Genomic DNA, 16,048 nt, shown 5'->3' on the forward strand with positions numbered 1-16,048 from the left:
CAATATTAGGACCAATAAAAATAAATGACAATGAATTTAGACAAAGAACGAACCTTGAGTTACTGGAAGAAATTGAGGAGGATATAGTATGTAAAATAAAACAGCAAAGAGCAAAATGGCTAGGACACATATGGAGATCCGGATCAACTACGACGATATACTCAATATTGGAATGGACACCAGCTGGCAAAAGAAGACGTGGAAGACCAAGATCTACATGGTTACAAGAAGTAGTAAGTGATCTCAACAATGCGGGCATACGACATTGGAAAGGGAAAACCAGAGACAGGAAAGAGTGGAGAAAAATAACAGAGAAAATTAAATAACGAACAAGAGGACTGATCTACCTCAAAACATAGATCTAGAGAGCGTAAGCGGCGTAACCCCTAAAGGGGTGTTTAGCCACTATATATATATATATGAAGTCTATAAAATAGGGAAAATCCCCCAAAAAGCAGTTTTTCGGATTCTTGAAGGTGGCGAGCATTACGGAAAAATCTAAAAAAAATTAGAAATATAGTGTTTGATAAAACACACAAGATTAAGAAAAAATTAGACTTGCAGCTATTCCCCAAAAAAAGTTATACGCTTTTTTCAAAAATTTTTTTTTAAATTTTTTTGAGGTGATGTATATATAACCTCTACCTACGGGTCTGTAAAAAATAGATATGTTTTATAAAAGCCTCAACTATGCGTGTGAATTTTTTGAAATCTTAAAATTGATTGCATCCCAGCAAAAAAAAAAAATAAAAACGAAAAATGAAGTTTTTGATGGTGGGGGCAGGGGGTGGTGGGTTAAAATTACGCTGAATCTTATGTGTTAATCACATAGAACTTAAAAAAATAAAAAAAATTGAATTCTGTTATTAAGGGAGGGTACCTTTAAATTTATTTATCCCGTCCATAAGTGGAAAGTTTGATGCGCCACTGTCGACGCATGTGCCACTGAAAAGTGACGGCACAGTGTTCAAACCTTTTCTTTTAGGTTCTACTATTTAAGTTATAGGGTCCCATCGTGCCTAAAATGATAAGAAATTTCACCTATAGCGGCTCTTAGTCTATAAATTAAACCCGAAAAACGTATAAGCACATAGTAGATTCCCTGTTCTTTAATCAGATCTGAATTATCTTTACTTTCATTTTATTTGGATTCACTTTTGTGAGTATAAAAGGAACTAGGCCGCTAAAGATTTTTATCACGATGAACGACAGGTCGTGGATGAAATTATAGATCCCCTTGTCGACTAATTCATCACTGTATTGCATTCTATTTACATCTTAAAATGCATCAGAGGATAACAATTCGAATTTTTGTTCCTGGCTCTTTGAGCTAACTATTCATAGACGGGTTTGTTGCATCGTTTGTAATTATTTTAATAATTACACCGAAAACATGAGATTCATGAGATCATGAGTTCGTAACTTTTTTCCGAGATTTGTTGACTTCGGATGGAGTAAGATATTCCCCATGTCATTTCGCTTAGTATCAGGATATTTATTGTTTAACACAAAAGAGCTACACAGTACTAGGTAGTACAACGTAAATAACAATAATTGATCTCGCTCTTAACTCGCGAGTTATTCTGACATGCGCCTTAACCACGTCGTACATCGAATTACATTCTTATTGGTTGACGTGGACATATCGGTTTAGCATCAATCTAGAGCTTGTTTTGTATTCTGAATATTTCATGTAAGATATCGACTTTTATAATAAAACTACACAGCAAACCGGTAGTCCTTCAGATTACGAGTAGAATGACGTATTATAAATCTCAAAATCGTAAAAATGTTCCGGGTATTGCATTTAGATGCCTGATTAGGTAATTAGGTAACAAAAAACAACTACTAAAAATGTAACAAGTTTATTATCGTATAATTACATATTAAACAATTTATTTTTAAACATAAAAATAAAGTTTGGAATTAAATTAAATCATAAATACTGAATAAAACTACGTAACACTATGAATTTAATTCGGATTTTACAAAAACAAATTACAGTAGGTAGATTCGTTATAAATGACCCAGTACTATTATAGAATATTTTGAACTGATGTGCCTCAGTCTGAAAAGAAGGAGGAACATTTTTTGTTGCTATCTACTATAGTAAACAGTCTACCTCAAAGGTGCGATTTACCTGAAGAATTTGCACAAAATAATGGAATGCAAGAAAACTCTTTCAGCAAAAAAAATGAAATTTGAAAAAATATATATTCACAAGTAATAAACATTTGGAGCAAAATAAATGTAAAATGAAAGTAGTTAAGACTTCACTAATTTTTGTAAATTTACAAGGCCATTTTATTTGAAAAGAAAGAATGATATTACCCTGGAAAAAGATTACGGTGTTATTTGCATAATATGAAAGAAACTAAATTTGTATAAAATTTATTGTACCTATATTCCTAAATAGTAGTAGTATAAAAAATGTTTATTAGTACTTAGCAATAAACATTTTGCATACAAAGGTGCCTTTCATTATTGTTTGCAAACCCTTCTTAGAAAAGATTATGGTGATTAACAGCACATGTATACAATACCAACAAAAACAATATTTACAAAGTGAATAAAACGCATAAGAAGAATTATTTTAATTTTACAAATTAATATGTACTTTGTTATATCAATTTACTATTTTAGTTGGAAATAAGCCACAAACTTGGTTTATTTTCAACTAAAAGAGCAAATTGATATGACAAATTAAATTATTATTAAGTATTTAGGTTTTATTGTTTTATACACTGGCAAAGATTTTTTTCGGCATTGTAATATAATATAGCTTATACACCGCATCCCTCGGTAGACCGCAAGCTATAGCAGAAACGCGAGGGTAGACCGCATATTTTGAGACCGCATAGACCGAATGTTGAGGTAGACAGAAATTCACAACAGTGTTAACTATTTACTTGTGAAATTTATGCAAACTATTACATGCTATTATACAAAGTTCGTGTTTAAACTTAGATATAGGTTTTCTCGTTTACTTTATTATTATTCCTAATCAGAATAATAAATTATTATATAATTAATTTCTTGATGATATTTTTAAGTTCATTTTGTTTGTGACCAAACCAAATTACATACCTATCATCTTTTCAATATGGTACATATTAAACTCATCAGAAGTTTTTAAGATACACAAGAGGAATTAAACGGAGAAAGTATGACCCTAGATATGACAAACTTGTCCAAAAATTATTATTACAATGCAAGATACCAGAGGCATGTAGAATGATACCTATTTTTAAAAAACGAGACAAAGACCACAGCAACTGTATAAAACTACTGAACACCACACTCAAGCTTACTACAAAAGTTTTAACAAACAAATAAGAAACAATAAATTGATCAGACACTTTTAGACGAATAATAGGGGTTCATATCCAGAAGATTGTGCGTACCTATACGCCGTGTTTGTACTAAGACAAATCACAGAAAAAGAAATTGAACATAATAGAATGGAATATTTATGCTTCGTAAACCTAAAAAATACTTTACATAGGTGAACAATTGGAAAAACAGATTGCCAATTTAAGAACTTATTTTCATAAACAGGCTATCTACTTTACATATCGCAATTTGTACAGTAGATGGCACGCGCATAAAATTATCTTTCTAAGCAAGAAAAAAATGCGCAGCTGGATGGGTAAACCACTTCATGGGCGACATCCCAATGAGATCAGCCAGGAATATGACAATACCGTCCAACTATTGGCTTACATCAGAAATGATGTTCTCTGAAATTGAAGGTTCCTTAGTCACTATTCAGGATCAGCTTATACCAACTTACCAAACAAAAATTACCTGAAATATATCGTCAAAGACCCTCATGTCCAAAATAACAAATGCCGATATGGACGTCAACCCCAAAAACCATCCAATATTTTAACGGGGATTGCCAGGTGTTTGTCGCAAATGATTGTAAAGAATGACATGACTCAATAGGAAAGATTATTCACCAAGAACTAGCCAAAAAAACCGGGACTACTCCAAACCAACCATTTCCCTTAATATCAATACGTCCCTGACAGAAAATGCTTGAAAATGACAACTACAGGCTATACCGTGACCGCATTGTGCTCTCCGACCAACCAAAGGGACATAATAACTAAACAAAGAACACTGGTTGATATGGTAATACCTAACAACAATAACCTTCGTGCTAGTTACAACTGAAAGATCGTTAAGTACTGTAACGTCTCTGGTTTTATAATTGTTAACGAAGTTAATATGTTATTCGTCGGATTTCCAAATTCTTTACGCGTAATCCGATATCTTTTCATCTGGGGCTGGTAATTAAATTTTTATGACACGCGATAAGGGTGAACCACTTCGGAATACCTGCGGGACACTTTTGAGAATAGTGATAAAGATTAATGAGTTTATTTTTCTTTTCGATGTTAAAACTTTTAATAGACGATATGAACAGATTCCAAGAATTATTTTAACGTTTTGGTTTTTTCGGGGCAGTGTGCTGTGACAACCGACGAAGAAGGACGATTTGAATTTTTTTCTTGGCGTGTGTGTGAACGACGAGCGAACGAGGAGCATTTTTAAGTTACAGGTTAATTCTTTGCGGAAAGAGTGCGATCGGGTATCGGGTGCGAATTTTTCAATAGTGATCCGCGGAGAAAAATACGAATTCGCGTAATACCGTACTAACAATGTTCGAAGTTGTCGTCTAGAGTGTAGAAGCTGGGACCCGGGTGCAGTGACACAGTGACGGAGACTGCAGGTGGTGTCTCATCGCAGGGGAAGCCTGAGCTGTAAGGTAATTGACTTTTCTTATGTAGGACATTAGAACACTATAGTCGGTTCTGTACAAGTACAAAGATCTTGAGATACACATAAGGAGACAATGGAGAATGAAAGCACCTAGCCAAGACCTTATATTCTCTCTAGTGCTGTAATCATTTCAAAGAATCTCATAGAGAACATGAAACAGCTGGTTCTTGGTGAACATCTCTATAAGACCATGCAAAAAGCTGTATAACTCTCGATATCCAGATGTGTACGAAAATATTTGAGAGATACTCCAGCATACCAAGTCACCTAGGGCTCGATAACACGAAAAGAGCCCCACCAGAGCTCAATGCTTTTGATTCTGTAGATATCTGAAATGATCAAAAAGAGAGCAGTATGGCTTAAATCTGGAGAATAATATAGTAAAGGACATCGCACACATCTTATGGAAAATATAATGTCACTCAAATTCCATAAAATTTATACGAATAGATTCGTTTTAAATTAACGGTCAAATCTTATCATTGCGCCAACTCCATATTTTCAATAATAAGAGCAGAAATTGATATAAATAAATCTGAAATCAAATGGATACGTACATAAGTTAGAGAGACAAAAAATATTTTATAATACCCAAATTGTCGGTACTCCATAAATCAGCGGATTAGTTTCACTAATCCGCTTAGGCCCAGCGGGGTTTAAGCTCTTTTGAATAGCACCCAGAGCAATAGTGATTGTAACTGACAGTTTTACTGACTCCAAAAATGTGATTTCGATAAACTTTAATTGCAATTTGCGCCGTAATTAATCATAATTAAGAGTTGGCGCAATGATAAGATTTGACCGTTAATTTAAAACGAATCTATTCGTATAAATTTTATTGAATTTGAGTGACATTATATTTTCCATAAGATGTGTGCGATGTCCTTTTGAAAGGAAAACAAAAAACCAAACTATGTTTTGGATTAGAGTATACAGTGATGAGCACGCTAATAGCCGGCAAAATAACGTAAAAGACGGAAAACATAATACGTTGTGAAATAAAAAGAGATGACACAAGTAGAGGTGTTGATGTTGATTTATTACTCTGTCTCGATTGCGAAAAGTACATTGCATCTAAAGCCGCGTCCTCATCGAGTCGACGTTGTCGATCGACTCTGTTTATCGACACTCTCGACTGAGTGTGTATGCGGCAATCGACTTTGTCGATCGACGTGTCGACTGGTTTTCCATGCTCTCTCGGTAAAATCAAAGGGTAGTCGAGTCGAATCCGAAGTGTGGACGTGCTAGATAGCATTCGACCTTCGACATTGGTAAAAATACAGTGAAAATAATTCAGCTTGCGGCGTAGTCTGCCTCATCTAAAGTCTCGTGTTTTGTACTTGTCGGCAAAATGGAATGGGAAAAAGAAAAAGTGATGGCATTTATTGAAGCTCACAAATTAAAAACAAATCTAAGGAAAATTCTTCCATCAGATTACTACCGCTATACCGATTTCTACTTTGAAAATGGTGTCATCTTCGTCACACATTTTCGTTTCGACTGTCGACAAAAATTCTGCCTACCTGGTGTGGATATGCGAAAGCTTTTTCGATTTGTCGGTCGACAGTGTCGATAGACAGAGTCGATCGACAATGTCAACTCAATGAGGATGCGGCTTAAGGATAAAAATTTTTATTTGTAATTTAATTACCATTGTTTTAGATCTTACAACATAATTATATACATCTAGAAGATATCAGTGTTCAATTGGTTTAATTAATAAAAAAAATTTCATGACAATAGTAAATATTTTACTTTCGTTGTGGTACAGTATATTAGGTATCACGTATTAATTGAATAAATAAGACAATATAGGTCATTCTTACCACTATTATCACTAAAAATTTTGTACAAAGCATTATATTAGTTAAAAACTTAATTTTTGGTCCCATACATATTACGTCATATGGTTTCACATAAAATCATAAACAAAAATAGGTTCCGAGTATACCGTCGGCTTACTGCCAAAACAAGCTAACTCCACTTTTTGTCGATTCTGAGTTAAATACTCCCTTTAAGCATGAAATTTCTTAAAGAATATATTGAAAAAACCAAGCACGTCCAAACAGACATTAAATGTGGGGAAACAAAGGAGCTGAAAAAAGACTAACTCCAGTGACGACACTTTTATTCAGCCAAAAACAGACATGTGCAGTTTTCTGTTAAAATATTTTATCAAAAATGAATAAGCATTTTCAATTTCGTTGCAACACGAAACTACAGCCGCATCATTATTCCAGTTCAATCAGAGAGTGCAGCAAGCACCTCTACCGGTTTCGAAACTTATTAGTCTCTCATCAGGAGGCACATACGCTGCTCTCTTTGACCCAACTAGGACAAACCCCGGCGTGCAGTCACGGATTGCAACGAACGAAATGGCAGGGATGGCAGCGATTCCCTAGCGGCAACTGCTAGCAAAAATCTAAATTTTCAATCTAATAGCACATAAAACAACATCCAAAAATGTTACTCTACATCCTACCAGATCGAAAACAATGGGAACCTTCTCTGGTAACACCTCCCGAGGGGAAGATGAGGGAATTTTACAATTTATAATTCACGTCCCATCTGCTCAGCGCGGTAAAGTTCCAACGAGAATGGTTCCCTTCGTACTCCAATCAGAGTAAATATGCCGGGGTTTGTCCTAGTTGGGTCAGAGAGAGCAGCATATGTGCCTCCTGATGAGAGACTAATAAGTTTCGAAACCGGTAGGGGTGCTTGCTGCACTCTGATTGAACTGGAATAATGATGCGGCTGCAGTTTCGTGTTGCAACGAAATTGAAAATGGTTATCCATTTTTGATTTACATGTTTACTCTGATTGGAGTACGAAGGGAACCATTCACGTTGAAACTTTACCGCGCTGAGCAGATGGGACGTGAATTATAAATTGTAAAATTCCCTTATCTTCCTTAGTCTCAGCATCCGTTATGGCTTGCAAATTGTAGAAGCCTCAGAGGTGTTACCAGAGAAGGTTTCCCATTGTTTTCAATCTGTTTTTGGTGTTTTTTTTGACAATTGATGATTACTGATTATCAATCCGGTAATCAATGTAACAATGTAGCAAATAAATAAATAAAAATAATTTATTAGTAATACATTTTACAAAAAAAAAACACAACCACCACATGCAACATTTTTTGAAACAATTAAAAACTGCTTTTTTATGTAAATGTAAAAAATAAAGAAAGAAAATTAGTAATAAATTTTACAAAAAAACACACCAACACAAAATACAACATTTTGTGAAGACAATTAACCACTACTTTTGTATGTAAATGTAGCAATGTAACAAATAAACAACGAACAATAATTTGTCAGTAATACATTTTGCAAAAAAACATGTTTGAAAAAATTAGGAGCTACTTTTAATAAAATATTTTTAATATTTAATTACATAAGGTGTTCAAAATTATCTCCTAACATATTTTTGTGAACGCCTAAAAACGATCATTGAATGAGCTACTTACCCTACGAAGCATTTGTAAATTAACACATCGAAATACACTTTGTATTCTATTTTTCATCTCATCCCTTGTTGTATTGGAGGTATTTTATAAACTTCATTATTAACGTAACCCCAAAAAAATCAGTCCAGTTTATTAAATTCTGGTGATTTGGGTGGCCACGCTATTGGTCCGTTGAAAAATGAAAATATCTCAAAAGCTTATAAATTTAGGCATAGGGAATGTTATCTAAAAATTAAAGTACGGTAATGGTACTTTTCAATAGTGATATAAAATACAGGGTGTTCCATTTAAAATTACTGAGAAAATAATGTACTTGCATTTTGACTCACCCTGTATTTGATATAAAGAAAATTAGCAATATCAATCATTATTGAAAATTTTGACAATACGTAAAAAAATAAGGCATTAATAAATCATTGCTGTTTTGCTTATTTTTATTTATACAGGGAGTTGAACGATTTTCATATAAAATTGGTTATAACTTTGTAAATACCCTGTATAACATAACAAACCTTTATATTTTTGTGATGGAGAAGTTAACGGGATTTTGAATTTAAAATAAAATATAGGGCGTTCCATTTAAAGAAACATAAGTTTGGTCTGCCACTGTGTTATCGAACACCCTGTAACATTCTAACTAATTTTGTAATGTGAAGCTCAAAGGTGGCTAAAATTTTTGTTATTAACTTTTATTGCTATCTATTACTATAGCGGATCTATTGCTATCTATTACTATAGCTGCTATAAATAAAATGCTTGACACATTTAAAATCTAAACCAGGTATATGTTGTCAGGTTCGATCACATTTCTGAGTATGTATAAAGAAATAAATATTTTTGGTTAAGATCGCCCTGTAAATATGAGCGATAATGGGAACAGTGATGTGACAAAGTAACCTGGAAGACGACTAACTTTGTACAGCCAAAACCAGACAAGTACATAAAAAAAGTTATTCATATTTTTTTTTAATTTTCCCTTTATGTATTATAACAATTTTTTTAACGTTTTTCGTTTGCAATGGTATTTAGTTTAATATTCTTCGGTCATTAAATCATTTTTAAATTCAAACGATTTTTCATTTCTAAATAAACTTTAAAACATAGATCTCTGAAAAGTTTAAAAAGTGGAGTTATGTTGTTTTGGCAGTAAACCGACGATACGTCAACAAATGATATGATTTGTTGGTATAAATTCTTTAACGAAACATTTAATGTTACACATTCTTACAAACTCTCTATTTTGACACAGTGTTTGAGCATTATAAATAATATATTAATATTAAAGTAGAATAATATGATTATATAAATATAATCGCTATTTACATTTCTAAATGCCTCAAAATGCGCATATAATACATTTATGTTTCATAATGGAATAATTAAAATTGTTTCATCCTAATTTTAAATATTTTTTTCTACAACCGTGTTTAAAATACAATTTTTAGCACTCCATACGAGCGTTAAAAATGCTACTTCAAGGCACTAGTGCTTTAAAAATTTTTAAGGCACTGCAGTTCGTATTGACCGTATATGCAATTTTGATGTAATGTCAAAAAATATAAAATGGAATGTCAGTCAAGTTCAAGTAAAAGTTTTTGTAGATATTGTCCTGTAATTACGTTTGTAGAAAAAATATTGTATGATATGCGTGTTAAAAAGTACATTTTTAAGGCACTCATGTGAATTGCAGAACTCGCTTCGCTCATGCTGCAAACTTTCACATGCGTGCCTTAAACGTGTACTTTTAACACTTATATCATAAATAACTATTACGTTCTATACATATCTTGTATACACATGTGTTTTCTGTATTATACAGTTATTATCGCAAAAATTTGCCTCTGCAAAAACCTACAAAAAAATCATACAAAAAAAGAGGTGGGTCTATACCCCATTGTATTATTCCTAAAACCATGTTTCAAGGAATTGTACAGATATTTTTTTCTTATATTCTTAACCAGTTAAGAAATTATACAACATTGGTTTTTAGGTTGGCCCGACTTCATAAAATGAATTAAAATTCGAAATAAACTAAATTTTTCAAAAAATGTTGTATTTTACAGGCGCAGCGACTCTATATAAACGAAGGCACATTATAATCTTTAAGTAGTTATTACACTTATGTAGTGAAATTTGGGTATAACGCTCTAGTTTTTAATCATAAAAAAATTTACTTTTTTATGTTCCTGAAAGAACAAAACCGTTTTTAGCAATGTGACGTATGAAAGGCATATGTTGGGTTTTATTAATATAAGCCAATATGAAAGTACATCGGAACAACGGAATTTTACACAAACTACCAAGAATTGCGCTAGAAGGATAACCAGCTAGCAAGCGTCCACCGTGGAGACCACCAAAAAGATGGAGGGAAAGCTGTCAGTCTACCTCTCAAGAAATACTTCAACGTCGGAATTAACAGATTGACAAGTATACGAAAAAGAAGAAGAAGAAAAACATTCAGACCGACATCCATACGTTAAAAAAAGAAGGTGTGTGTACTTTGTACGCACGTAAGAAGTTATACTTCTATTATATGATTTATTAAAAATAAATATACTTTAAACAGTTTGTTTTAATTTTTTTTAAACACCAAATTAATTTTGTGCTTACCGCTTTCAAAAAAATAAAAAAAAAGTATAGGATTGCACTGGATTCAAACTCAAGACCTTTCGACCTCTGGCCGAATTAGTCGAGGCATTGAAGCACAAAAAAAGGCCTTACTCTCGATTTTTGGCGCAGTAAGACGGATTTTAATGCAGTTTGGTGCGTTGGATTCGTGAGAATGTCAGAAAATTTTGTGAACTAATGTAATGAATAAGAAATCTGAAATTGCATTTGTGCACAAGAAAAATGCATTTTGAAATAGGCAATTATTATAAATTTGCAACTCGGTAAATAGTTGCGCAACATCCCGATTAATTATTTTAATTATTTTTAATCACTTTTAAGTCCATAGAATAGCCTAAGATGCAGTGGCGTGCGGTGACTTTTAAATATTTATATAAAATATAAAAATATTTTCTTAAGGGTTGAGGGTCGAGCCACTTCCCACCTGATAACACTCTGATGCGCTATAGTGGCTCTCTATCAGCAAAGTGCTTATGTGAGACGTCCTGGGTACAAGGAGTCACACACTAAATCCTAGCCCGATCAATGCGTGAGGCACTCTATTGCCGCTATTTCTAGTGACTATAGTGACCTATCATTGATCTGCATTGCTTGCTCGGGCCTTAAGTCCTCGCTCCGGGCTTCGTTTCCTAAAGAAGAGATCTATTTAAATGTTTTTTTTTATTTCCAAGGCATTTTCCACAACACACAACTTTCAACAATATGACACTTATTTATACTTGAGCTCTATTCTCCTATCAACTTCTGATAATTGTTGAATTCGGTCTTTTTCAATGGACTTGTAAAGTCTGTCTTCGCTTGTTGAATTTCTTGTAAAACTTTTAATGCATTTTACTACTGAAAAACTTCGTTCAACTGATGCACTTGTGACTGGGATAGTTTGTAGTAATTCACACAACTTGGACACTTCACACAGGGACTTTTTTAAACCAGTAGTTATAAGAAATACCCAGATTTCTGAGTATATCTTTATCACTAATGTGAGTTGTTTCATAAACAACACTTAACTTATAATGCAAAGCTGGCATATCAAAATATTTTCATTATTTAATCGTAGTGAAATAAATTCCTCTGTGGGAAATTTTGATGAATTATAATTAGAAATATTAAATAAGAATATATTATATAATTCTACAAATTTTAATTCGTTAAAATTTTGAAAGCGAAAATTCATTTTTTGTACAATGTTATCAAAAGGTCTCTCTGTTGTCGACATTATCAATCTTCATTCTTTTTCTTTTATGTTCAAACCCCATATTTTCAGTTTTAACCCAAATATTTTTAAACTGCTCTCGTTTTTTAATTATCGTATTAATAAAGTCATCAATTTGTCTTATACAAAATGCAATGTCAATTGACTTCATCTGTAAAATGTCAAATAAAAGATCAGTAAAAGGAAAAATCTCTGCAAAAAATTTAAATCGAAATATTCTTTAAGCGAATGTATGTACCTAAGCAGACTAAGCACCCCTTAGAAGCAGTAACAGTCAGAGCATCCCACTCTTGGAAGGCGATCGAACAATCGCTTCTGCAGGGTACCAAAATTCGCGCGACTAGTGAGTGCGGTCATTGAACCCTGACCAATTTGTATACGAGACAACTGCATGACAAGCGGCGATTTTGAGATGCGCTTCTGTCAGGGGTGGACCGAATATGTAGTTGAATTGTGTGCATAGTGCATATTGAGTTCCTTCCTATGCGATTAATTTTTAATATTTTTCAATGCCTATTGCCTAGGTAATAATATGTAGATTACTGGGATTGGGGAAAATTTTTGATAATTAAATATTAGTTAATAATATATTTTGTTATATCGAAGTATATAATAGAGAAGCGGTGCTTCCCCCGCTTCCATGGACCGCACGCCTCTGCTAAGATGTCAATAACCATTAATAATAAACAAAAACTTCTTCCTTATGGGAAATCGAACCAAGTACTAACACGTCCGTAACTAGATACACATACCGCTAGCCTACGCAGACACTTGCTTGACACGGGCGATATTAGGTATAAACAAAAACAAATAGGTAAGTAAAAATTGTAAAGAAAATTACTACATACTTAAATGTATTATAAAATTAATATATTCCTAAATTTTAGAAGAAACATTTGTAAATAGGTTTATACAAAACATTCGAAAAATCGACACTTCAATCCTTTAATGCCTCGACTAAATGCTATATCAAATACGCTACGAGGACTGTGTCTGTATCGGTTCGGACGTACCTAATGACAATTCACGGTATTAACAAACATATAAGGTGAATAAATATACAATAGAATGTTTTAATAATACTCATCTTACTCCTGATGAAGACAAATCCAAAGACACAAAAATTATAATAAATATATTTACTAAAAACACTAATATTTTCACACCTTTTCTTGCACTGATATATTTATACATAACTAGAAAGATTCAGCAGGGGGGCATCCATAAACTACGTCGTAAAAAATTTGGACTTTTTAATACCCTCCCCCCCTTCCGTCGTAATTCGTCGGTTACAGACGAACCCCCCCCCCCCATGTCGACGTCGTCATTGCAGTTCACGACCCCAATTTCAGTGATTTAAAAAAATTAAATGTTATTTCTGTTTTTTTTTAATCAACCTTGAAACTTTATTTCCGAATGTATCATAACAAGAACAATTAAGGGGGTAGGCGCAAAATCTTGGTCCAACGCTATTTAAATGCATTCTTTTTTCGAATCCTGAGAAAACTAATAAATATATTTAAAAAATATAAATGCAGAATGAAAGATTACATTATTACCGAGGGCTGAAAGTCCCTTAAAATAAACAAAAGATTTCTTTTGAATTAAATTTTTGAACTTAAAAATCAGACTAAATATTTTTTTATCCCTGTAACTTATTAAAATAAACATTATAGATGTTTTCAGAAACTTTTGGCCCTCGGTAATAATGTAATCTCTCAATCTGCGTTTAAATTTTTCAAAAATTTTTATTAGTTTTCTGAGCATTCGAAAAAAATGAATGCATTTAAATAGCATTAAACCAAGATTTTGCGTATAAATCTTCTCTAAGTATAAATACGACTTACTAACTAAATATAACACAATATTTTATTTGCATTCATTCTTTCAGAACTATTTTTTCACACACAGTATGCAGCACATAAATGAACTAACAATTGAATATTGTTTGCTTACAAACATTTTTCTGTATATAGAAGCGCTTGTTTAAACCCAAAAAACAATGTCTTATTGTTTGTTGTCCTGTACAAAAGTGCTACCTAATATTATTTTAAGGCTGTGACTGATAAAAACGAAATGTATGCGATAAAAGTATCTATAAGAGAATTCTTTTTAATTTTAACAAAGGTGTGTTTATTCGTAAACGTTTTGTTTTATTTTCAATTTCATTTCAAAAACTATAGGTACGTTTTTATATGAATATCTGATATTTTAATGCTGGTAAAAGCTAGTAAAAAATTATATTTATAGACAGTAGCGACAAATTTAAATATACCAATATATTAAACGACGTCGAATGTGCACTCATACCCCCCACCCCCTGTCGTATTTCGTCGAAATAAGCAAGCCCCCCTCCCTACCTCTTCTCAACGACGTAGTTTATGGATGACCCCCAACTAAACGCCATACTGTCTGTGTGCGCATGCGCGCAGAATTATGAAATTTAACTCTCAATTGCGCCTAAAGAAGTATAACTTCAAAAATTACGTATTTTATTTTGGATAATGCAATATTATAGTCTGACGTTACATGTTTGTTATTTTTCTTCAAATAATGATTTTATTACAATTTCTTTTGATTTTATTCATTTGTTAACTTCCTGTTTTGTTTCCATTTTTCTTCTAGTTGAGTGGGCTCAAATTTTCTATCAACTAAATATTCTGTTTAATCACTATTCTTCAATTTAAATTTTCAATTATTTCAGTTCAATTTTCAGGTTCAGTTTTCAGATTTTCAAAAGAGTTTAATGACGGATAGATATCATTACAAGATAACTCAAAAATGTATTATTACAAATGTATTATTGTTATGTATTTTACCCCTAGATGATTTTTGATAATGTTTTGTTCTCTTCCTTTAACGAGCGTTACAGCTAAATTTCTCTACTAGTATAAACGAAATAAAAATAAATATAAAAATAATAAATTTTTTTAAATTAGTGGCACATAAAGCCGCATAACTAAAAAATAATATGTCCATGTAGGTCACAACGAAACATAGTGTTGGCGCTTTAAAAAATAAAAAAGAATTCGAGTTTAACTAAACTTTGGTCCCTCGTGTTCACCGTACTAATACTTATTACAATAAATTAATAAATAAAAAAAGTATATATCAAAAATCTTTCTCACTCTCTGCAGGCACGCACATAAACAACTTAGCACAGCCATTATTAAAATCGTTAAAAAAGTTCTGTAACCAAAGTGGTTTGTTTTGCCAATATATCGTAACGAAGTATACTGGAATACCACATAATATAAAAGCTACACCAACTCCTACTTCTAGAGGGGTTACGTAACACGGAAACGTTACTAAGAACCCGCATATTATGAAGAATGTAATAGGTAGGATTAAGTTCACTTTGATAGGTCGTGGGGCTTTTGGATGAGTTCTGCGCATGTATAAAAGTCCCACAATACTGACGGTAATAAAAAGTGCTTCTACAAAAGATCCATAATTAATAAGGGCGTATACATCTTCTACCATTACTAATGCTAGCGTGATGATTGCCTGAAACAAAATTAAATCCTTAAATAATTATCGTTAAATGATAAATAAATGTTTATTACAACAAAACATCTAAGTAAATATTAAATTAATCTTTAAAATATAATGGTTGCTTATTTATTGACCCACGGGTCAAAAATTATAGTATATCATGGGGTCTACCTCAACCAAGTAATGTAAACGAAGGCAGACTGTTAATGTATCCAAAATAAACTACGCGTCAGAGAAAACGGGCCACCTACAAAATTTAGTAAATTTTTAATCTTTTTATTTTTTTCTTATTCATATCAGATTAAATATACACTCAGGTGCAAAAAAATCGATCCACTGAAAATTTTCTCATTTTTGATGTCTCGAATTTCCTATACCTGTTGTCCGATTTAAGTGATTTTTTTACCATGTTATAGCCTTATTCATTAACAATATCGCTGTAATAATCTTGTTGC

The 16,048-nt window shown here is 32.6% G+C and overlaps 2 protein-coding genes across 3 annotated transcripts in view; one reads left to right on the forward strand and one right to left on the reverse strand.

Moving 5' to 3' along the window:
• LOC126887114 (GATOR complex protein WDR59) overlaps positions 1 to 16,048 on the forward strand; it is a 321,890-nt gene that overhangs the window by 53,010 nt on the left and 252,832 nt on the right. The gene's annotated exons all lie outside the window — the stretch shown is intronic.
• The window catches only part of LOC126887117 (Y+L amino acid transporter 2), a 124,164-nt gene continuing 109,965 nt past the window's right edge, over positions 1,850 to 16,048 (reverse strand). Inside the window, exon 5 of the mRNA XM_050654468.1 lies at positions 1,850 to 15,605. Within this exon, the coding sequence (XP_050510425.1) occupies positions 15,210 to 15,605 (396 nt within the window). The 3' untranslated portion in view covers positions 1,850 to 15,209. The remainder of the gene's footprint in view (positions 15,606 to 16,048) is intronic.

The sequence above is a fragment of the Diabrotica virgifera genome, chromosome 6 (genome assembly GCF_917563875.1).
Source record: "Diabrotica virgifera virgifera chromosome 6, PGI_DIABVI_V3a".
Classification (NCBI taxonomy): Eukaryota; Metazoa; Arthropoda; class Insecta; order Coleoptera; family Chrysomelidae; genus Diabrotica; species Diabrotica virgifera.